We start from the raw sequence: 25,127 nt of genomic DNA on the forward strand, positions 1-25,127 counted from the left end.
CCCCACCTTTAATAGGACTGCTTTCTGACATCCCCAAGGTCTCCCTGTGGAGCCTATGGACCCTGAAGAAAATTATGGTAAGAACTTACCTTTGTTAACTCTCTTTCTTCGAAGTCCACAGGGCATCCGCCCTGATGCACCTGGCTTCATATGGGCTATGTTGCTGGTCACTGGTTTTCTGTCTCCTCCTTTGTGAGAATGCAATTCTTGAGTGTACCAGTCTTCCTTCTCTCTTAGCCTCCTCCGGCCTTTGGCTTATTGCGAACCGAGGTGCCTCTGGCTCGGGGTTAGGGAGAGTGGACCAAGTGCATCCTGGGAGATGAAAGCTTTTAACTGCGTGGTGCCCAGATTCCAGATGCATCACCTACAACCCCCAAGGTCTCCCTGTGGACCCTATGGACTTCCAAGAAAGAGTCCACAAAAGGTAAGTTCTTACGAAAACGCTCATTGTTCACGATAATTTTGCTTCAGGCCAACAGGAATCAAATAAAAAGCTGCTGGTTGGCATTTAAAACAGATTTTATTGACGCTTTGTTTTCTAAGATATTTACAGAGGAGTCACCGGTCATTTGCAGGGGTGTTTAGTGGCTGCAGGGACAAGTGATAACAGGAGGAAAAGGCTGGATTATTTCTTCACAATTTGAATGACATCCTCATCTTCCATTACGTGATCTTTGCCAACTTTCTGAGGATTATGCTTAACAGAGGCCCCCCAAACCAACGCACTGTGGGGGAAGAAGAGAGAAAAGTTGGTTTGATTTCTATTATTCTTATGTCAGTCTACAATGCTGCACAACTAAGAACAGTACAATTAAAATCCACTGCAACATAAACATAGAAAGTAATGCTGATCTAGTTCATAGCAATCTGCAGTAGACACTAAAAAGGACTCCATTAAAACAAGGGTATAGTATCATGCTCAACAGTCTAACAGAGCGTCTGATGCAGAGATGGTCAGAATTGTGTCCCTGACAGTAGGTGAAAAATGTATTTGCAAAAAAAAAAAAATGCAATTGCGTGTATATGTAAAGTGGCAACTATTGCAAGGTTTATTCACATACAGTAAGCATCAGTAAAATAAGAGTCCAGTTCACATCGATCACATTCGCTAATAGGCTTCAATGTAACTTAAAAACTTGCAAATTCAGCTAAAGAGTAGTGGTTCGGTTATGATAAGTGGCATCTTATTGGCTATCTGCTTTTCACATGTTTAGCCAAAAAAAAAAAAAAAGTTAAAATCGAACTTGCACTAATTTGGCAAAAATAGCCAAGCAGAAGTGAACCGCTCACATCTAGTTGAAGCAATATAAACATGAGCAATGGAGAAAGCGCCTAGCAGTGTCAGTTCTCAGCATCATCACGAAACTAATAAATAAATAAAATATATATATATATATATATATATATATATATATATATATATATATATATATATATATATATATATATATATATATATATATACACACACACACATATACATATACACACACACACATAATACACACACTCTCTCTTGCCTGGTGTACACAACTGCACGAACATGATCTGACTGTGCTCGACCTAGATTAGGATTTGCATCCTCTCCCCCATCTAGTCTTTTCAGGCTGAACGGTCAGGGGATTCAGATCCAAGGCAGGACCCTCAGGCTGGACTGACAAGGTGAAATGAAAACTGGGAGGCTTGATAGGACTTCTGCATATAAAGCAGGTATAGGCAGAATATGAGTAGCTTGGGCGTCCTTGGCAAGTTTGGCAGTACGAGATAGCAACTCTGGACTAGAATCTGCACCTCTACAGAACTGGCATACCAGTTTGAGGGCCTGGAACAGTTCATACAGAACTCAGCCCAGGTACCTGGTAATAGGGACTCAAGGCTGGAACCAACTACTGGGAACTCAGACACACACTGCTGTAGAGACTCAGCTGTCTAGTACCAAACCTGGAATCCATAAACTCAGAACGAGTGTCAGGAACGAGCAACCACAGAGGCTGGATCACCCTGGAACCCACACTACAGCAAGCCTGGAACTGGAATCAGAACCCGGAACTCAGGGGAAAGAACAATGGTATGATACCCCAGACCCCCGACTGAACCAGACAAGTGAATCGGGAAACCGCAACCCACCACAGCCCTGGAACTAAAAACTTGAAACTCAGGAGCAGCCCCAATATAGACAGACACTCAGAATAGGAGAAACCAGTCACAGTAATAGCCTATGGATATAGCCAGAGGGACAGAGTAAAAATCCAGATAAGCACTAGATGCCAGAGAGACACTCTGAGAACTGCAATAGAAGCCAGTGGGTGCCGAGAGGTGTGCAGAAGCCCGCTGCATACAGCACACTATCAGATGAACTCATGCTTGCTGAGTCTGAGCAAAGGTGAGGCTGGCAGCTGAACCCATGCTTGTTGAGACTGCGCACAGGTAGCCAAATTCAGATAAATGGTGGTAGTACTGCAGAAAGTTCAAGCTAGCAACTGGAGTGCTGATCACAGGCAGGCGACAGAGCCACTGAACAAGACTACTGGCACTGGTGTGAATACAGGCAGTCAGAGAGCACTGACAAGTGAGTTGTCCTGACACTGGCTGAGTCACAGGTGCAGGTTTTCTTTGAATGCAAAGATCATGTGAACATCTTTCACAATCTGACTGGATGGATCAGTCACTTGACTGCATCAAACATGGCTGCGCAAGTCCAAGAAAACAAACCAGAGCAGGAATGCTGCAGAAGGCCAGGACAAGTGCAGACCTGCACAGTATGATAGCAGCGGAGTAGTACGTCAGGCAAAGACCCCTATGTGTGACACAGACAGGCATAAGTGCCAGAATCACACACATTTGCATAGGCCTGTGAAGGTTTTTTTGGGTGGCATCTGCAAAGTGATTTCACTTAAGTTATACTAAACAAGCTGGCATAGGTTCACAGACCCAGTGTGTTTACAGAGTAATAGATCAATGAACATTCACTACATCACTGATGACCATTTACTAGTAGGAGGTGCTACAAATACTTACTATTTGAATTCTTTGATGAGATTTTTGTGAATTTTGGTGCAGAAATCTTCCACTGTTGTATGAGAATCAGGAAGTACAACTGGTGCAGTGTAATCAGGTAACTGGCCCTTTGGTTTAGTGTAACTGAAGGAAAAAATAAAGAGATGAAATTACAAAAAAAATATTAAAATACGAGGTAGAAGCACATGACAAAGTGGCAAGTTATCCCACAGGGGAGCCCCTACAACATTAATTACTGATGAAACATAAGAATGACAAAAGCTGGGTACACATTGGACCTCATTCAGAGGCGCTCGCAAAAAGCGAGCGCTCGCTCTGAATCAGGGTGGCAGTTTTTGTTTTTTTTTTAACCCAGCCTCCTGGACGCTAGCTAAGCTGTGGATGACCACCCACAGCTTTTGCGAGCGGCCAGGTAATTGTCACGATTATCGCGACCATCGGGCTTGCAACAAGACCCTTGTGGTAGGGTCTCGTCTGCTGCAAGCTCCAGTGAGTTTCCTGCTCAAATAGAGCAGGAAGCTCACTACTGACATCAGGAGTGATATCAGTAGGTCCGCCCACAAATGACAGGCGTTCCAACAGGAACGCCTCCGTTTGACCAGCGACCCCTCCTCCCCGCCTACAAACGGGGCGAGCTGTCGATCAACATCAACCCCGTTTGTAGCGACCCCTGGAGCGAGTGAATTTCTCACTGGCTACGGGGCTTGCGCGCGTCACGTGCGCAGTGCCCCATCGACCCGCTTGCGAGTGGGTCTGAATCAGGTCCACTATATGGAGTGTAGCTGGCAGTTATCGCGGAATCCTCGTTATAGCGTGTATTTACGCGCTACAGCAAAGGAGGGGCTCACTTTTTAAAAATGAGCGGGTCCTGCAGGACGCACTCTGTGCATGCGGCAGCAGCCAGCCCAGTAACTTCCCCTGCGTTTCCCATCCAATCAACGTAGGTGGCAGGGACTCCTCGTCCATCCCCATCCAATCAGCCCAGGAAGCAGCGTGTCCTTCGCCAATGAAGAGTAAGATGTGTTCCCAGCTCGCCGCCCGCTATCTACAGTAGGATGGATGGCACACTGAGCACCAGCTGCTGCAGCCAGCCGGGTACCAGCCTAGTGTACCGGCGGGGGAAGACGGCCCAGGTCCTATAGGATGCAGTGACAGCACATCTTCTACACTGTTCTGAAAGTGCACACACACATTGCTGTGCTGGAAACAGGCTCCAGGATTACTTCTCCAATCCCACCAATTTAGAGAGATTAGTGGCTGGGGCTCCTCCCACAAGCGGCATCTCTGCAATGTTGCTGCCCGTTCTCATTATGATTCATGTATGTGCCTTGTCAGGTGTGTAGGTTAAGTGTATTTGTGCCAGTACTGTTTGGGTAAATACACCTCTGTATGTTTTTTTTTTTTTTTTTTACCTTTCCATTCAGAAATGTTTTCAGTTATTGTAGTCAGAGCTCTGTAACCCCCCTACATGCACTATCATGTCAGGGCCCTACACCCCTCACCCCATCACTGCCCCGTGGCCCTCCACCATCTTATCACTGTCCCATGAGACCATGCTGTGCAGTGCCAGTGTTTGCTGGAACACATTTGAGTAATGCTGCCAGTGTGTGGTGGAACCCTTCGGTGCAATGCCAATGAAAGCCCCTAACCCCCTCCTTGCCCCTCAGTACTGTGCCAGCCATTTACCCTTACCCCCTCTCTACCCTTAGCACTGCCTGCCCCTAGCCCCTCAGTACTGTGCCAGCTATCTACCCTTACCCCCTCGTTACCCTTAGCACTGCCTGCCCTTACTCCCCTCTACCGCAAGTTCTCATTGCCTTTACCCCTTAGCTCTACCCGAACTGCTGCTTGCCCATAACCCCTTCCACCCCAATTGCTACCTGTCCTCACCCCAATAATATGTGATGGGACCCAAAAACAGTGGCGTAGGCCCCCAATTTTTTTTTAAGTAAGGTATCCCTGGGACCCACAATTGTTTTAGTTCAGCGCGATCACTGCCTGGTGATGGCACGATGTTGTGGAACGATATATATTGCAGGCCGTACACACTGCACAATCCGGCGTACGACCACGCGATATATCATTCCATGCTGCATTTAGCAGCATGGCGTCATTAGTTGCATCGTCCAATCTGCTGTGCAGCACAGCAGATGGGATGATGTGAAGACTGCGCACATGTGATCGCGTGCACACACTATACTATCCACACAATGTATCGTTTCGATCCACACCACAATATATTGTAAGATGATCGCATAGTGTGTACGTAGCTTAAGTTTTCACCCCACCTAGATCCTCTAACACTCACATTCGCACCAATCGCAGATAGTCCCAGATCTTTTCCAAGAGGTCATCAAAGTTCCAACGGTGATGGGCAGAGATTGGTACACAATGTGGCACTTTGTAAATTACATCTAGTTCTTCCAAGGAGATCTGATCAATCTTATTCAATACATAGATACAGGGGATGTAAACCCTGAGAAAAAAAACAATACCAGAATGGTTAAGACAACAGTATGGCTGTAATGACATCACAACCCACCTTGTGTATTAACAAACCTGTTTCCTTCAACAACATCGATCAGGTCATCAGCTGTGGCATCACTGCGCAGGGTGATATCTGCATTGTGAATTTTGTACTCTGCCAAGATACTCTTCACGGTCTCATTGTCCAGCTCACTTTGAGCACACTAAAAGGAGGAAGAAGGCACAATTTTTAAGGATAATTCTATTAAAGATTATAAAATAGAAAAAAAAAAAAAAGGGAAATTGTTTTCACATACACTGATGTACGTAAACACCCTATCTAAAGACAGAATAGTGGATCCTGGTCTGTTCACCCCCTGGTCTATTCTTTCCTTTATGGTTTTGGATGTGGTACAGCAATATTAAGAACTGCAGATATTTTCTACTACTCAGCAGTAGCACACTTGCATACTGTTCTAGTGCTTACACATTTCCTTTAACCTTTATCCCGTATCAAAGATGTTGTCTCACATGAATGGCAGAAAACCATGTACTGCACTGATGAGCCCTGACAAAGGCATGAAGTGCCATAGTGAGAAACAATGGTTTGTATTTCACTCTGATTAGTTGGTAGCAAAGCACTAACTACATCTGCAACGTAAATATAATATCACAGACATCTGTTCCTGTATATGGGAGTAGCAACATTTGCAGATGACAGATTAATGCAGCAGAAGCAACCTGCAGCTTTTTTATACATTATTCTTCTCCCAGCATGTCCAATTTGTGCACCAGCATATTAATCTTTTCATGGCATTATGCCAGTCAAAACATTAAAGCTGGGTACACATTAGACAATGTGTACCCAGCCAATCTATTGTGCATGATGGACCCGGCGGGGGGTGTCGGCATCTGCAAGTGCATACACTTGCTGATGCCGGCAGCGATGGAGGGGTAGAGGACCCATGCTGCATTTGGCAGCATGGCATCGCTAGCTACATCCTTAGATGTTTCGGCATGTACAAAAGATCTGAGGATAAGGCGGACGACCTGCGGGAGCGCGTCGGCATTGTGCGTACACACTGGATGATATGAACGATTTGTCGTTCCGATGCATCTGAATTGACCAAATCGCTCATGACATCGTGTAGTGTGTAGGGGCCTTAAGGGGTCAATCCAATTGCACGCAATGTATTTGCGGGTGCGAGTCATTGCGGCAATGGCCAAACCTTACTGCAGCCTAAATTCGCATGAAAGTGTTTGCAGTCCCATAGGGCTCCGATCACAACTACGCAAATTCGGCCTCAGAGCAGGCCGCGAGATGCGGTGCCAGTTTTTAAACTCCATGGCAACGGGACATCTCACCCTTCGCAAGTAATTGGATTGAGCCCATAGTATATGTTATTTATTAATAGTTATTTCTATAGTGCCTACATATTGCACAGTTGATAATTTTACCACTTTGCAAATGTGTGTCTGAGAATACCCGATCACTTTTAACAGTCTCTGCCCTTGTTTAGTTTACAATCTATGATCCCTACTACACAGACACACACAGTGTCAATTTTTATTAGGAGCCACTTAACGTTCCAGTAACTGTGGGAGTGTGGGAAAAACTGGCACACAAGAAGGAAACACACACAGACACAGGGAGAACAAAACTCCAGATACATCCCTGACTGATCCACAGTGCTGGCAGCAATAACAACTGCTGTCTTGCCCAAGCTGCGCAACTTACTGTGGCTGTAAGGTTAATGCCACCTTTGTCCTTTTTCTTGTACCCAATGTTTGGTGGTTTCTTGTTCAGTCGGATTCCAAACCCTTCCAGTTCATTTTCAATTATCTTTTTGTGTCCCAAAGGTTTCAACACATCCAAGACAATAAGTATTAGATTGCACGTGCGAGCCACTGTAGGATGACAAAACTTCTACTTAAGTCCACATGCTAGTATAGTGGTTCTTAACTCTAGTTCCCCCAAAAGGTCATGTTTTGTTTTCCTTAATCATGCAGAGAGGAGTTAATCTATTTTGCTTGGTCAGCAGTTATCCCACCTACTTCCGCAAACAGATATCCTAAAAATATGGCCAGTTGGGGTCTAAGGATTGGAGTTGAGAATCACTGTGTAAGTACATACATAATTAGAAAGTGGCAGCTCACCTGCGATGACCTGTCGACCTCTGCCTTTTCCATCTTTAGCTCCCTCAATAATACCAGGGAGGTCAAGCAACTGCCAAAACAATAGTTATTTAAAATTCCAGCAGTAATACATTTGGGAGACATTTGTCATGTGTAGCCTGTTAGGAGAAAACCTTTCCCAGTATGTGTACCTGAATCTTGGCTCCTTTGTATCTGACAACTCCAGGCACTGTTGTCAGTGTAGTGAACTCATAAGCTGCCACTTCTGAGTAAACACCAGCCAAGTTACTGAGGAGTGTTGACTTCCCAACAGATGGGAATCCTACAAACCCAATTCGAGCATCTCCTGTCTTTGCAACATCAAAACCTATAAGGAAGAATTTCAGATCAAACTACAAACTCACATCTTCCTTTTTATTTATACTAAAAAAAATAAAAAAAGGCACACACAGCTCACACCCTCAAACACGACCCTTCCACCTGCTCAGCTCCTGAACTTCAGATTTAAATCTACTATTCCAGGCCATGTCTGATGAATTAACTGATTTTATTTTAATTTTTTTTAATCTGCAATAGTAAATTAGGTGAGCAGAGCATTTGTAACTGATGTATGGGGTTATGTTGGTGGGTCTACCTACGAAGCTATGTGAGCTTATTATCCAGGCAATCACAAACTTTAGATAAGCAGACACATAACAGTATAATTTAGTAATGACTGTTGCAGCCTATTTACAAAATATTAAAAATGCCCCCACTTAAATGTCATGCTGGGCTCCCTAGTATCGCACATAAGTAAAAAAAAAATAGGATACTTATACGAGAAATAAATATGTCCTGACAGATAAACGTTGTCTATCGTCAACATTTTAATACATCACCATAGAACAATGAATCACAATATAACAAAGAGGCTCCATCAGTGACTAAAGCAAAACTTTAGTCATGTTACTAATGTAGGAAAATAGTGTGTGTGTATATATATATATATATATATGTATATATATATATATATATATATAAATAAAAAACACCTTTTCCTACTGTCTATTCCATGAAAGGACAAAAAAAGAAAAACCTGAAAATCGCCTATTTCTGGGCTCTAAAGGCTGAACACTCTCCTGACATCTAAAATGGTGCACTCCACACGGGTTAGTGTCTAAAGTTAGATAGTGTTATTATAAGTAACAAGTGTAACGTGATTCTACCACACACACAAGCAGCGATTTAAAAACAAAACGGTATAAGCATACCTTCTCCAGGACCACCTCCTCCACCACCTTTTGGGGTAATAAGCTCACGGCGTAACTTAGCCAAGCGTGCTTTCAGCAACCCAAGATGATGTGCAGTAGCTTTATTCTTCTGGGTCCGGGCCATCTGCAGAAAGAGAGAACAAGTCTTTCACCTACCATCTTCTCGGTCTCTGTGGCCTAGTTATACCCCTTTCACATCGCAAACCTGGCTCTGATTCAGGTTTTCAAACAACAGTCCAACCCAGCTGCGACCCGGGTCAGACCCCTTTCATACTGGAGCTTCGACCAGGGTTATTCCTGGGTTGGCCCTGTTCACACTGAACCCGGGTCAGCCCTGTAAAACCTTATGGATGTCATTAAAATTTTACTTTTTCAGGCTCACAAAGATAAGATCACAATAGGGAACACAAGGGAGGGGTGGGGGACTGCTCACAGCATTCCAAGAATCATGGCTGATGGATTACCACTGTGTAGCCCTGAGTTCATGAGTGTTTGTGCTTTGCTGCCATTTGGTTCAGCCAGTGAGAGTATGATGCAGCTTCTGACAGCATAGTGTACAGTTCACTTCTTCATCACTCCAATTAGCCACCACTGTAATGACAGTGGTGGTATTAACCCCTTTCCAACTGCTGCCTCTGCAGTGTGCTGCCTGTGTGTCTGGCTGCTGACATTTAGTGAGACTCAGGAACATCCAATCAGTGGTGTTTGCTGGGTCCTGGGTTGGATAACCCAGGTAGGGCCTGTTCACACTGCACTTCAACCCAGCTTGTTCCCGTGTTCAACCTTGCTTGACTGCAGGGTTGAAATGCCAGGTCACTCAACCCAGGAATTTTTTGGGTGGAGTGTTCAACCGCACCTCGACCCGGCAATATCCCGGGTTATTTTTGCGATGTGAAAGGGGTATAACTGTCAACTTGTATGGATTAACACTCTAGAAATCCCCTTTCTCTGTACACAGCCTGTGTAGCCATGGTTATTTCAGAAAACCTTCTGAAAAGGACAGGTAAAGTTGCATATAGCAACCAATCAGCTTCTAGCCATCTATTTTTTGAATGTACTTGACAAATAACTAGAAACTGATTGGTTGATATGAGCAACTTCTCCACCCGTCCTCTTTAAAAGGTTTGATACATGCCCACCCCCACCCCATGTCTCTATAGTCCAGTAATTAGTCTTATGGAGCATACACAAGGGACAATCAGACAACGATCAGATATAGTTGTCTGGTCGTCCTCCATGTGCTGGATGTCAAACATCCAGCAACATGCACCAACCCCCAAACGACATAACGATTGCGGGTCTCTATAGTAAACAGATTAACCTGGTCGATATCGACCAGGTTGGCCTGCATGCACGAGCAATGGTCGATATTGACCATCCGTACCCGTGCATCGACCATACTTTGGTCGTTAGAGGGGGTTAAAAAAAAAGGATTTAAAAGATCAAACGAAATTATCGTTTAAAAACAAGAGATATGGTAAGAACTTACCTTTGTTATCTCTGTTTCTACGAAGTCCATAGGGTCCACAGGGTTGACCTTGGGGTATAGCTGGATCTGGATCCACGGGCACCACGCAGTTAAAGCTTTGCTGCTCCCAGGATGCACTTGGGTCCGTCCTCCTCTATACCCCGCCCCGGCCACAGGCACCTCAGTTGGTAAGCAGCTAAGGCCGGAGGAGGAGACTAAACAGAGAGAAGGAAGACTGGAACACACAAGAAACCATACTCACAGAAATGGGAGACGGAAAACCGGTGACCAGCCACACAGCCCATTTGAAGCCAGGTGCGTCAGGGCGGGCGCCCTGTGGACCCTATGGACTTCGTAGAAACAGAGATAACAAAGGTAAGTTCTTACCATATCTCTTGTTTTCTACTTCAGGGTCAATAGGGGGTCCACAGGGTTGACCTTGGGGATGTCCCAAAGCAGTTCAACTAAGGGCGGGGACGCTCCTGTGCTGAAAGGAGTACCCGGCGCCCAAAGGATGCATCCTGAGAGGCGAAGGTGTCAAACGCATAAAACCTCAAAAACGTCTGAATTGAAGACCAAGTAGCCGCCTTACACAGCTGAACAGCGGAGGCGCCACGTCTAGCAGCCCAAGAGGGACCCACAGAACGAGTGGAATGAGCCTTAACAGAGGCTGGCACAGGTAAACCCTCCTGCGCATAAGCCTCACAAATAACTGAACGAAGCCAACGGGCTATCGTTTGCTTGTTGGCAGGCCAACCCCTCTTGTGAAAACCAAAGAGGACAAACAAAGAATCCGACTTCCTAACCGAAGCAGTCCGGTCCACATAGATTCTAAGTGCCCGGACCACATCCAAGGAAGCCTCACCAGCCGAAAGATCAGGTGACTGAAAAGCTGGCACAACAAGTTCCTGATTAATGTGGAACTTTGAAACCACTTTGGGCAAAAACTCAGGACGCGTGCGGAGCACTGCCCTGTCCTGGTGAAAAATCAGAAAAGGAGGGCGACAGGAAAGCGCCCCCAATTCTGAAACCCTCCTGGCCGAAGCAATTGCCAGGAGAAAAATGGTCTTAAACGTCAGCCACTTGAGCTCCACCGACTCAAGCGGCTCAAAAGGAGGACCCTGCAAGACCCTCAGTACCACCGTCAAGTCCCACGGAGCCACCGGAGGCACGAAGGGAGGCTGGATCCTGAGAACACCTTGGAAAAAGGTGTAAACATCTGGCAGTGTAGCAATCCGTCGCTGAAACCACACGGACAAAGCAGACACATGAACCTTCAGAGAGGCCAGGCGTAAGCCGAGGTCCAAACCCGATTGAAGAAATTCCAAGATTCTGGAAACCCGGAACACCTGCGGATCATAGTTTCTGGATTCACACCATTGAAAATAAGTGCGCCACCCCCTGTGGTAAATCCGCGCGGAGGCAGGCTTGCGTGCCCTAAGCATGGTACCAATCACTGAACTGGAGAAACCCCTAGACCTCAAGACGGCTGTCTCAAGAGCCACGCCGTCAAAGACAGCCGACCCAGATCCGGGTAAAGGCAGGGCCCCTGAGACAACAGGTCCCGACGCTGAGGAAGAAGGTACGGAGCGTCGATGGAGAGGCACCTCAGATCGGAGTACCAAGGACGTCTGGGCCACGCCGGAGCCACCAGCACGATCGTGCCGCCGTCCTGCTTGAATTTCCGCAGAACCCGAGGAAGTAAGGATATCGGAGGAAACAGATACGCCAGGTGAAACGTCCATTTCACCGACAGAGCGTCTACCAGACAGGCGCCTGCGTCTCTTGTCCTTGACCCGTAAACAGGCAACTTGTGATTGTGACGGGAGGCCATCAAGTCCAGCTCCGGCAGCCCCCACCTGTCCACGAGTAGCTGAAACACCTCTGGGTGAAGCGACCATTCCCCGGGATGCACATCGTGACGGCTGAGGAAGTCCGCCTCCCAATTGAGGACTCCGGGAATGAAGACTGCCGAGATCGCTGGAACGTGACACTCCGCCCAAGCAAGAATGCGAGACACCTCCGACATTGCTGCCCGACTGCGAGTTCCCCCTTGGTGGTTGATGTACGCCACCGTGGTGGCGTTGTCGGACTGCACCTGAACCGCCGTTCCGTGAAGAGCGGGGCCGGACGACTGCAGGGCCCTGTACACAGCCCGCAGTTCCAGGATGTTGATGGGGAGAAGTGCTTCTTCCGCGGACCAACGACCCTGAAGCGATAATGAGCCGGTCACTGCCCCCCAACCCCGAAGACTGGCATCCGTCGTGAGCAGGACCCAGTCCGGGATCCAAAAGGGGCGCCCCTCGACCAGATGCACCGTCTGAAGCCACCAAGCCAAAGACTGCCGAACCTCCGCGGACAACACCAGCATCTGAGAGCGGATCCGGTGAGGTAACCCGTTCCATTCCGATAGAATCAGCCCCTGCAGGGGCCGGGAATGGAACTGGGCAAATTCCACCATGTCGAATGTCGACACCATGGACCCCAGAACTCTCATAGCTGAATGGACCGACAGGCGGCAACTGCTCAGGCAACTGTGTATCCGCAGCTGCAGGGAGGAGACCTTCTCTGGAGTCAGGAAAATCCGCTGCTGACGAGAATCCAGCAGGGCTCCCAAATGAACCATCCGCTGTGATGGAATCAGGGAGGACTTCTTCCAGTTTATCAACCACCCGTGTGCTTGAAGACAAGCAATGGTCAGGTGGAGATGTCGAAGAAGCACCTCCGGGGAGCTCGCCAGCAGCAGAAGATCGTCCAGGTACGGCAACAGACGTAGACCCTGACCCCGAAGGTGGGCAGCCATAACCGCCATCACCTTGGTGAACACCCTCGGAGCCGTGGAAAGGCCAAAAGGCAACGCCCGAAATTGGTAGTGATGGTTCAGGATAGCAAACCTCAGATACCGCTGATGTGCCGGTGCTATGGGCACATGGAGATAGGCGTCCTGGATATCGAGGGAGACCATATAATCCCCGGGTTCCATCGCCAGAATGATGGAACGTAACGTTTCCATCCTGAACCTGGGAACTCTGAGGTATCTGTTCAGAGACTTCAAATTCAGGATAGGGCGATGAGAACCATTGGGTTTCTGTACCAGAAACAGAGTAGAATAGTACCCCGTCCCGCGCTGAGACTGCAGAACGGGAACAATGACCCCTGCTTGTAGCAAGGATTCTATAGCTACCTGAGTCTGACCAGCTTTGGTCTTGTCCAGAGAAGGACTCGTACAGAAAAACTGGTGGGGCGGCCTGAACCGAAAAGACAGGGCGTACCCCTGAGAGACTACTTCTCGAACCCAGGCATCCGTGGTGGTATTGTGCCAACACTGGGCGAATTGGAGAAGTCGGCCTCCCACTCTGGGGTCCCCCAGAGAGAGGCCCGTCCCATCAGGCAGCAGGCTTATCCTCCTGCTTGGAAGAAGGGCGCCGAGCACTCCATGCCTGCTTCTTGGGCTTGGGTGCGGCCTTGGTCGCCGAATGTCTCGGGAAGGACTGGCCCTTGGCCTTACCCTGAACCCGAAAGGCAGAGCTCCTCACTTTAGCCGGCGCAGAGGCCGAAGGGAGAAAAGCCGACTTGGACTTAGCCAAAGTATCCACTATTCTGTCCAAATCCGGACAAAATAGTAAATCACCATTAAAAGGCAAGGCCTCCAGACCCTTTTTTGAATCTGCATCAGCCCTCCAGGACCTCAGCCACAGGGAGCGCCGAGCAGACACCGCTGCAGCCGACACCCTAGAAGTGAGCAGGCTGGCATCCAAAGACGCTTCCCCAATATAGGAAGCTGCATCCCGCATCTGTCCCACTAACGCTCTCTGGATATCCGGAGCCTCATCAGGAAAGGTATCCTCCAAGGCATTGGCCCATGCCTCAATGGCTTTAGCCACCCAGGAGATAGCCATGGACGGGCGAGCCACCGCCCCGGAAAGAGAATAAATGGACTTTAAACAAGTCTCCACCTTCCTGTCCGTGGGATCCTTCAAAGAGGAGATAGACGGCAATGGCAACGTCGCGCTTTTGATCAAGCGGGTAACGTGGGAATCCACCGCCGGCGGAGTTTCCCATTTCCTGCAATGAGCTTCAGGAAAAGGATAGTTCACCGCCAACCTCTTCTGTGGATGGAACCTCTTACTAGGTAATTGCCAGGCCGCCGCCATATGATCCGATAATTGATCAGACAGGGGGAACACAGTTGAGGTCACCTTGGCCTTTTTAAAATTAGGAAACTTCGACCTAGGAGCCGGCGCATCATCCTCAACATGTAGGATAGCCCGCACCGCCCTAACTAAGGCTGGAACATTAATGGAGGACTTAGCTTCCACCTCCTGCCCCATGACATCAGAGTCAGAGTCCTCATGGATTTCTCCATCATCTGAGGACACTTCCGAGTCCGACAACTGCGCAGCTAGTGAACTCACAACCGGACGTTTAGACACCCTTGGTGGCACATCACCTTGCAACATAGACTGAAACGCCGAGGATGAAGCCGCCAGACTCTGTACGGAGCTGGATAGAACATCCACCCAAGGCGGAGGAGCCGTCGGAGCAACACTCTGCAAAGGCACTACAGACTGACACGTCCCTGGGGAAGACTGCACATACACAGGCAGTCCCGAGTAAGGACCCACAGTCTGGGCCCCGGGGGAAGACCGCAACATTTGTGGAACCCTCGGGGAATGGGGGATGGTGGGCTGCGGTAACGCCCTAGAAGGGACCGCTGATGGGACCGATAACCGGTCCGCAATAGACGCCAGCACCTGTGAAAACATCGCCCAAGGAGGGTCCTGTGATACAGGGGGGTTGGAGGGGCCCGGTACCAGCTGGCACCGCCCGCACAGACCATCCTGAGATAAGTCCTCCCCATCAACTCCAGCAGCACAGCGTCTGCAGGAAAATAGCACAGGAGCCACAGAGCGCTCAGTCTCCTCATCCGACATGATACCGTAAATACACAAGAAATAGGTATCACCAGAGGAATTACGGTTTTAACACCCGCGCACTCACCAGTATGCGAAACAACAGCCCAGATATGGTACTGTGTAGCACACAACAGTATGTGACTGACCCCACAAATACGTGTTTTATATATGTGAGGGTCTCAGAAAAACGCCCTTCCCCCACACACCTGCCGGGCCGTAGGAGAAGGAAAGGGATAGTTATAAGCTGACAGTAAGGAGAATAAGTCACAGACAGGCAGCACTAGCAATAGTCACATACAATGCAGAAAAGTTATACTCACTGCACCTTCCGCTACAATCAACCGCCCAGATTCAGTGTCTGGGAGGGCTATAGCGCTGTGTACACTGTCCTTTAGCAGGGGAGAGGTACACAGGGGGACCGGTCCACTTGATACCGCCTGGGAGTCTGCGATGTGCCAGTAAAGATGGCCGCCGGAGACCTCAGAGGAGGAGTGGCCGTAAGATAAGAGCAGCTCAGCGACGCCAGACTGCTTGTTGAAAGGCGCGCTGAGCTGAGGGGAGGAGCCGCTAGACAGGGAAGGCTGCCTCCCCTGGCTAGCAATTAACCCCCGGGTTGCCGGTCCCGCTACCAGCCTGATACCCTGGTGGTCTAGCGGACACGCGGGGTATTCCTCAATTGAGGGGGAGCCCGCCGCCGCCGCTAGCGCCTCCGGTCTGTCCCCAGAGACCGGAGGCTCCTGACTGCATTGAAGTATCCGCGGGCCGCCGCACGCGGCGACCCGCAGCTTACCTGATCCCCGTCGCGTCCGGCAGCAGTCAAGGGAGTCCCCAGAGCCCGGCTAGTACAGGCTCTGGGGTCCCGCCGCGATCCCCAGAGCTGTACTGGCGTCGCGGCGCCAGCGGGGAGGAGCGGCAGCGTGGACGTCCTAAAGGACAGTCTGATGCTGCCGCTCTAAAAGTGTAAAAAAAGAAGAAAAAAATAAAAAATTTCTCTTTTAAAATAAAGCTTAGGGGCTGCTCCTGCAGCCCCACTGCGACAGGGTGACCCGACTCCGGCCGGGCACCAACTAAAACTGAGGTGCCTGTGGCCGGGGTATAGAGGAGGACGGACCCAAGTGCATCCTGGGAGCAGCAAAGCTTTAACTGCGTGGTGCCCGTGGATCCAGATCCAGCTATACCCCAAGGTCAACCCTGTGGACCCCCTATGGACCCTGAAGTAGAAACATCCTTTTTATCTGACCGTGTGTATGCACCATAACCCAACAATGTTCTCCAATGCCTCTACAGCCCAGTAACTAGTCCAGTAACCACTGTCAGCTAACCTTGAACTGTAATCAGTATGTTTGACTGCCGGACGTGAGCCCGGCGGTTAAAATTCCGATGCCGGCAGCCTGATGGAGGAGATACCGACAGCGGAGGTAAGTTTACTATTCCCAACCCTCTCCCTCCCCTAAGCCTAACCTCCCCCTGTTAGTGCCTAAACCTAACCTCCCCTCCCCCTAAACCTAACCCTCACAAGGGGGTGCCTAAACCTAACACCCCCCTCCTCCTTCCCCTAGCCTAACCCAAAGTCCCTAAACCCCCCATCCCCGGCTACGTGGATACTTACCTCCGGCGCTGGACAATTGGTCCAGCGTCCCGTCAGAGTTCCGGCGTTGGGATTAACATAGGCATTGGTATTTTGACGCCTATATTAGGTCCCTTGCCAGGATTACATTGACGGTATTGAGACCAGTGGCCATGTGTCCGCCGTCTCATAACTACATAATCCTTGAACCATGTCCCCCCGTTGCCTCTATAGCACAATAACTAGTGCCCCACAACCTTGTTCCCAAATTCCTCTAGAGCCCAGTAAGAAGTGCCGCACAATATTGTACCCTAATTACTTCTATAGCACTGTAACTAGTGCCACCCAACCAGGCCCCCACCCGGTAACTGCCACTCATACCCTGCTGTCTCTATAGTCCAGTAACTAGAGCCACCCAACTTCGTCCCCTACTGCCACTATAGCCCTGTTACTAGAGACAGCCATCCTTCTACCTGATGCATCTATAACCCAGTATCTAATGCACTGGTCGGGGAACAGGGGTAAATTACCCCAAATGGTGTAAAAATGAAATTCCTGGGGGTAATGGACGGACAGCCGGGCATGCATATTAATCATTGCATGCCCGGCTGTCCGTCCATTACCCCCAGGAATGGAGGTCACTGGCGCCGGGTGCGGTGCCAGTGTCCTCCAGCCCGACGCCGCAGGGAGGCTCTAAGCCAGACGCCCGCTGAGATGTTATTACCAGCGGGCGCCTGGCTCCTTCCCTGCAACGTTAGCCGGAGGCTGGAGTTCTCTTCTGAACTCCAGCTTCCGTCTCTCTCCATGCGCACTATGGGAGAGATGTCATGACGTCTCTCTCATAGTTCCGAGGAGCAGCTGGGCGGACAGGATGGCGGCAGATGCAGGAGCGGGGATTAAGGTAAGTGTTTTTTTTTTCTTTGTACAAGCGGCACTAAAGGGGCACAGCTACAGGGGCATAACTACAGGGGCATTATATGACGGCTCTACTACAGGGGCATTATATGGGGGCTCTACTACAGGGGCCCTATATGAGGGCACTTCTACAGGGGCCCTATATGAGGGCACTTCTACAGGGGCCCTATATGAGGGCACTTCTACAGGGGCCCTATATGGGGGCACTACTACAGGGGCATAAGTATGGGGGCACTACTATATGATTTTCTTCCCTTCAAATCAAGGGGGTAACGTCAGCGTATCTAAATATATTTTGGGGTAAATAGTAAAAAAGTTCCCTGACCCCTGATCAGCCATGTCTCCGATGTATAGTCCGGTAACTAGTGCCTCCCAACCTTGTACCTGAATGTCTCTATAAACCGGCTGCTGACACCGAACATCTTACCCCTCCCTATCACCCAGCTGCTGCATTACACGTTGCTCCGCCGCTGTTCTTACAGCAGCGCAAAAACCTAATTTCCTTCCCGCACACCTACAGACTAATCACCTCCGCCTCTATCTCGGCGATCTTGGCTAGTGTCCCGCTCATGGTAGCGCCGGTCTCGGTCACCGATCAACGAGAAAGCGGCTCACACTGCAGCGGCAGCAGCTGCTGACCCTACCACGGCACCGGCGCGCAGGCGCAATCACCACCGAGCGGGTAAAAGAAGAACGTGCCGGGCCATGCGTCAGGTCTCCTAGCGACGCTCTAGCTTCTCTGTTTCCACTCTATGGAAGAGTACGAGTCCTCCAGATGTAAAGGGTTCCAAAGCCTTGTAAACGTATGTTTATTATTTACTGACACTTTTATACTTCCAGAATAAAAAATACAGTTATATTTTTTGCTGACACACTGTTAGTATGTCCCAAAAATGTAAATGCATTTAGAAGCGATGGGGATCAGGGAATAAAATAATAATAATGGTTAAATTCTTCATATTGTGTCTTTCGCCTAATAGGACACAACCACGTTACATGATTATTGCAGACGGTAAGGCAGCCATCCTCGTCATGCTCAGTTGTTATTCTATGTAATCATTCACATCAGTCTCTTCCTTTATGTCTTTGAAGAGGACTATGGGAAGAAACTGAAGTACCTGAGAGAACATACAAACTCCACATTGATAGGGTCCTGGTTGTAATCGAACCCACGACCCAAAAACCACACCTCCCAACTGACCCGATTATGGTTGCTGCTTTTTCCACCTTGCAAAAGAAAGAAAAGAACAAACAAACCATGAACCAAATTACTTTCTTGTCTAGATAAGTATCAGTAACTATTGTCACTATATGGAATAAATATCCAAAAAAACACTTTTATATTAGGCGCTGAGATTCCAATAACAAGGGAATCCGGTTTCAGGGTAGGACCAAGATTAATATATATAACAACAATAGATTATTCTTTATTAATCTTCAATAACTCAGATCTATATGGCAATATAATTACACACGATATAAAGTGTGAGGATATTTTAGTAACACAATTATATCCGATATTTCACCCTAACATTGGAATAATTAAGGGAAACAATACCATCATTGACTGATAACCTTGACAAATAAGATTATTAGCAACTGGGCATTGTGGTCACAGAATTCACTATCTAGTGTGACTGATAAAACCCTAGTAAGAGGACCCTGTATAGGGAAACAATATATGTAACAAAGACAGTGTGGTAAATAGTAGCAATTTATGCTAAACATATATGGAAATGATGGAGAATCTAGATTGATATTTCTTTGAAAGCAACATATTTGATTTTAAATTCACTCTCACTATTTGTGTTTATTATTTATTTGTTTAATATTTCGCTGGCATTATTTTAATTGAATTATTAAAAGCTATATTTTAGGTAATCGTTAGATCCCTAGATTGATGGATTATAGTTAAATAATATTATTTTGATGCTCATGAGTGCCGGAATACTTTGTTCTTTTCTTTCTTTTGCATATTTGTCTTATTCCTGGGTGCACCTCCCTAACATAAAAAATATTTGAATAAATATAATATACAGAAATATAAATAGGGAAGAGCTATTAAGAGTTTGAGTCTGTGCGGGTGTTATGTGTGTTTTGTTTTTCCACTTTGTAAGTCAGGAGGCAAGTGTCTCTGGAGTCCGCAGTATTGATGGGTGATTTTTAAGGGCGGGGTGTTGAAGAAAGTCTGGCATTTTGGAGAACCAAGCACCTGATTCAGACCCGGTCGCTAGATGCGTTCGCTCGCACCCAGCGTCGGCTAAGTTACAGCAAAGCAGACGATCGCACGGCAAGCCATAAGCACGCCCACTATGTCTTGGTGTGCCATCACCCTGTGTATGCAGACGCCCACTAGCCTGTCTTAAGATGCCCACTAGCGCACGTCATCTCCAGGAAGTGTATGCAACCATCGGTACATCGGGTACCATCGGAAGCGAATGCAGCACTTGAGGTAGACTATACCCTACCGCATGCACTGCGATCATTTCAGTGTGAAATACAACCAGGTGACGTGTACTATGACGTTGCCTGTTAATTATGCACACCTCTGAAACGGCGTTATTTCGGTCAAGCACGCCTGCGTTCACATCTACACTCCCCCGTTTCTAGTGGCCAGCCCGCTACCACCCACAAACGGCTTCTCCTGTCACTCACTCTAGTGGGCTGTCAATGCTCGGCGAGCGAACGCTTCCCGATCTTTCACAGTGGTTCACACACGCGCACTGTGATGCATACGCATGCGCACAATGCGAACCATTGGCAGCTACGAGCGAACGCTTCTTATCGTCCAGGGCTGAATCGGACCCTAAGCCTGTTCCCAAGGACGTGAGCATGCCTTCGCTCACTTCTAGAGCTCAGCCCCCACTCCAATGTTTTAGGCATGATAAAACCATTAGGCACTTATGTATACACCACATTTGTATACCTCTGAGACTCCCAAATTAGGTGGAGAACTTTTAGACTATAAAGAGCAGGCATTTCTTCACAGTTCCCAACAAGTCCCATTTTGGTTATGTCTGTTCCAATTTTCCAACCACCTGGTTTAGGCAGATCATGGGAGTAACTTATTTCTGTTTCTCTTTTGCTCTTTGAAATGTTGGAAGGTATTGCTCTTGTGTCCCTACACGGTGAATGGAGACATGAGTCTATACTGAAACAAAAGTGGGTACACACTTTTACTATTGCAGGCTGATCGGGTAAAACTGTTTTGATCAGCCGTGCAGTCTGTCCCCAGTGTGAGCCCGTCAGCAGCGTACACATTGTGCAGACATAGCACAGTGTGTACTGGCTTCTATGGGATCAGGAGGTCCGATAAATATTAAACCATACATAAGATGCGACCTCCCGATCCCGACCATTGCAGGAGCGTTAAAAGCCGTTTATCGGCTAACACTCCTGCATCGGGACAGCATACACACCTATACAATCCAACGGCCATTCTCTCGATATTGGATGAACGGCCCGATGATTGTATAGGTGTGTACCCAGCTTAAGGCAGTACATTTTGAAGAACAGCAAAATTAGAGTTTATTTAAATAACATGCAAATTCTAGCTATAAAATTTAAAAAAAAAAAGCATTTGCCTAATTAGTAGGTATAATGTCATGACTAGCACCTCTGTCAAAATGCTCCCTTGTGTTGTCCCCCTACTCCCACTGCTTACCTTAACAGATGGGGGACGGGGTCATCATCCTCTCTTCCTGGTACTGAGAGTATCATGCTTGATTGCGAGATCACATTGAAGATTGTCGCCCATCCGGAATTTCTCAGGACAGTCCAGAAATAAAGATATCTGGGCCTGATTCAGACCCGCTCGCAAGCGGGTCGATGTTGGCCAAGTGCGCATGCGCACGAGGAAGCCGGCTCCGTCGTTCACATGCGCGAGACCCGCATAGCGACGGGCAAGCCGTCGCTTTGGGTCTCGCTGCAAAGGGGGCGTGCTGTCCATGTTGAGTGACAGCACGCCCCCTTTGGTGGACGTGCCAGGGGCGTTGCTGCCCAGACGGAGGCGTTCCCATGGGAACGCCTACCTTCTGGGGCCGGCCAAACTGACATCACAAATTATGTCAGTGGGAGTGCTTTTGGCTCTGATAGAGCCAAAAGCACTCCAGGGCTTGCGGCAACGAGACCCTACCACAAGGGTCTCGTCGCAAGCCCGATGGTCGTGATGGTCTTGACCATCGCGACCATCTTTTTGGCCGCTCGCTATAGCTGTGGGTGGTCACCCACAGCTATGCGAGCGGCCAGGAGGCCGCTCTAAAAAAAGAGAGGGAGGGTACTGATTCAGAGCGAGCGCTCTGAAACAGCGTCCGGCTCTGAATCAGGCCCTCTGGGCCTGATTCAGAGCCGCTCGTAAGCGGACGCTCGTTCGCTCCGAGCGATGTTCGCACAACTGCGCATGCGTATGGGTTGTAATACGCATGCGCGAACCAGTCATTGCGGTCAGAAATTGTGTGCTCGCAAAATAGCGAATGCCTGATAATTTGAGTGACAGAATGAGGCGTTTGTGGGTGGTAACAGGGGAAGGTGCTTGAAAACGGGGAGTGGAGATCCGAACGCAGGCGTGCCAAAAGGTCAAAACGGGCGTTTTAAGGGTTTGCATAATTAACAAAGCAGCGTCATCGACCACATCACTTGGTTGTTTCTTAGCCTGAACTGCTTGCATGATTGCGGTAGGAAAATCCAACCACAAGCACTGCGAGCAGTTCAGATGCCTTTCGATGTACTCGATTAATCAAATAAATAGCGGAGATGACGTAGGATGCGAGCGGCCAGGGGGCGTCTTTACAAAATAGAGAGCGCATATTTCGTTCACTCGCTCAGACATAGAGGCGTCAACAGACCGCAAAGAGCGAGCGCTCAATTTAAATAGCCGGCCCCTTTTTCTGAACGACCGTTCGCAAATAGCGTCCGGCTCTGAATCAGGCCCTCTGTCCGGAGTGTTAGTAATTCTGAATAGGCCATGGGCCTGATTCTGAGATTTACGCTAATGCAATCGGAACTGCGATCTCTTATGGATCGCATTAGGAAAAATATACTAATGTCTTCCAAAGCCTCACTGAGCATTGTGAGGCCAACTGCTGCCTTCTCATAACCGTCCATCGACATGAATTAGCGCAAACATCGGGAACATCAATGCAGATTGAGCAGCCGCACATCTTCTGATTGGAAGTCTGACCTATCTCAAACACTGCATCTCTCCTGACACGCAGAGAGCTCTCATGCTGCGAAGAAGATTGCAATGGCTAATTTATGCACAACTATGAAACGGCATTTAAACGGTCCCAACATGCCTGCATTTACCTAGTCATCCAACGTTATCTCCCCCAAATGCTGACTACCTGTCACTCACTTTGCGAGCGAATCCTCTGTGCGAGCATAATCGCAAAGCACATGCGCAGTGCGTCTTTCATGCATGTGCAATGACTAAAAATCCCTCAATATGCGTAAAATCAGCTTTGCGCAAATATTGGAATCAGGCCCCATGCCCAGAAATATACAGTAAGTGGATTTATTTTTCTTGTAAACATTGTGACTCACTTTCAATATTATTCCTTGGCCATCCCCCTCTGTTTACAAGTCCCACCATCTCTGGGCCTGATTCAGAGCCGCTCGTAAGCGGCCGCTCGTTCTCTCCGAGCGATGTTCGCACATCTGCGCATGCGTATGGCTCGTAATGCCCATGTGCCAACCAGTCAGTGAGGTCGTAAATCGTGTGTTCGCAAAATTGCGAGTGCCTGCTAATTTGAGTGACAGGATGAGGCGTTTGTGGGTGGTAACAGGGGAAGGTGCTTGAAAACGGGGAGTGGAGATCCGAACGCAGGCGTGCCAAACGGTCAAAACGGGCGTTTTAAGGGTGTGCATAATTAACAAAGCAGCGTCATCGGCCACGTCACTTGGTTGTCTCTTAGCCTGAACTGTTCGCATGATTGCGGTAGGAAAATCCAACCACAAGCACTGCGAGCAGTTCAGACGCCTTTCGATGTACTCGATTAATCTAATAAATAGCGGACATGACGTATGATGCGAGCGGCCAGGGGGCGTCTTTACAAAATAGCGAGCGCATGTTTCGTTCGTTCGCTCAGACATAGAGGCGTCATCAGACCGCAAAGAGCGAGCGCTCAATTTAAATAGCCGGCCCCTTTTTCTGAACGAGCGAGCGCAAATAGCGTCCGGCTCTGAATCAGGCCCTCTGTTTCAAGGTGGTTATTTCCGTGCAATGCTAATTCCTGACTGCTCAGAGCCTCTGCAGCTTGGCTTGTATGATAGACGGATCATCTGATTGAGCCTCTCAATGATTGATGGTCTGATCCTGCTCTAGTACACAAGGTGTGTAGTACTGTAAAGGTGCATACACACGTAACAATTTTTTGAACGATTTGTTGATAACGACGTAGTTATCGTTAAATCGTTCCAAAAAATCATTCAGTTTATGAGTTATAACGATGAACGATAATCACAAATGCGCACTCCCATTTGTAGTTTGTAGTTACCGTTCATTTCAGACTGTCCAACATGACGATTTTCATTAAGGGAAGGAACATTATTCGTTCATCGTTCAAAAATTCGTTCATTACACTTCAAAAAATCTTCGCTTTTTCAAGGGAAAATCTGACAGAAAATCGTTGGTTACAAAATCGTTATGTGTGTATGCACCTTTAGGGACATATGGAGGAGTCTGATGGTATAAACGGGACATGTGGAGAAGTCTGATGGCATATGATGGGGCATGTGGAGTGGTCTGATGGCATATAAAGGGGTCATACAGGAAAAGGGGAAGAAGATTGATTGCACAGGAAAACAGTTAATTCTAACGATCTAATTATAGATTTATTGGATACACGTATCTAGGTATATTTCAAAAACTGGAGGTGCATCCCAGGAGTAAATATTATCAAGGTTTAGAAGAGGAGAGAAAAAAAGAAAAGACTCCTATCAGGGCACACTCCTGTGCTGTATTGATGGCTACAAAATTAGTATTGGAGAAATAGGACAAACTGATTACATCTAATACCTCTTTTCCACCAAAAACCCAGGTCCGACCTGGGTTTTTGGACATGGTTCCAACCCTGGTCAGACCCAGGTCAGACCCATTTACACTGCACCTTTGATCTGGGTTACTCCCAGGTCAGCCCTGTTCACACTGAACTCAGGTCTGCCCTGCTAAACCTGTGAGGTCATAAAAAGTGGGAGGTGAATGCTCCACAACCACCAATCCGCTCATTTTAGGCATTATCCAGATCAGATAACCTGGGTTGCACCGTTTACACTGCACCATTACCTGGGTCCATCCTGGGTCCAACCCTGGTAGCTACCTGGGTTGGATTGCAGGGTCACTGCGAAACACGTGTCAGACAGCCTGCTGGTGGGCTCCACAGTGCGCACTCTGG

The 25,127-nt window shown here is 48.2% G+C and overlaps 2 protein-coding genes across 2 annotated transcripts in view; one reads left to right on the top strand and one right to left on the bottom strand.

Annotated features, from left to right (window-relative positions):
• Nucleotides 1-501: 501 nt before the first annotated feature.
• DRG1 (developmentally regulated GTP binding protein 1) lies at nt 502-18,435 on the bottom strand. Its single transcript, XM_088477917.1, has 9 exons — nt 18,266-18,435; nt 8,871-8,994; nt 7,812-7,987; nt 7,642-7,711; nt 7,223-7,392; nt 5,578-5,708; nt 5,327-5,494; nt 3,019-3,141; nt 502-725 (listed from the first exon to the last, which is right to left on the bottom strand). The coding sequence occupies exons 1-9, from the start codon at nt 18,305-18,307 to the stop codon at nt 626-628; spliced, it is 1,104 nt and encodes a 367-aa protein (XP_088334043.1). The 5' UTR covers nt 18,308-18,435; the 3' UTR covers nt 502-625.
• Nucleotides 18,436-18,477: 42 nt separating this feature from the next.
• The window catches only part of PATZ1 (POZ/BTB and AT hook containing zinc finger 1), a 43,968-nt gene continuing 37,318 nt past the window's right edge, over nt 18,478-25,127 (top strand). The window contains exon 1 of the mRNA XM_088477911.1: nt 18,478-18,539. The gene's annotated coding sequence lies outside the window, so the exon portion shown is untranslated. The remainder of the gene's footprint in view (nt 18,540-25,127) is intronic.

The sequence above is a fragment of the Taudactylus pleione genome, unplaced genomic scaffold, assembly GCF_031769625.1.
Source record: "Taudactylus pleione unplaced genomic scaffold, aTauple2 ptg000205l, whole genome shotgun sequence".
NCBI classification, from domain to species: Eukaryota; Metazoa; Chordata; class Amphibia; order Anura; family Myobatrachidae; genus Taudactylus; species Taudactylus pleione.

Coding starts and splice junctions, on each gene's coding strand:
- DRG1 (XM_088477917.1), bottom strand. CDS start 18,307: ATGAGCGGGACACTAGCCAAGATCGCCGAGATAGAGGCGGAG. Junction 8,995..18,265: donor TCGCCGAGATAGAGGCGGAG/GTGATTAGTCTG, acceptor CTCTTTCTGCAG/ATGGCCCGGACCCAGAAGAA. Junction 5,709..7,222: donor GCATTAACCTTACAGCCACA/GTAAGTTGCGCA, acceptor TCCTCCTTTTAG/TGTGCTCAAAGTGAGCTGGA.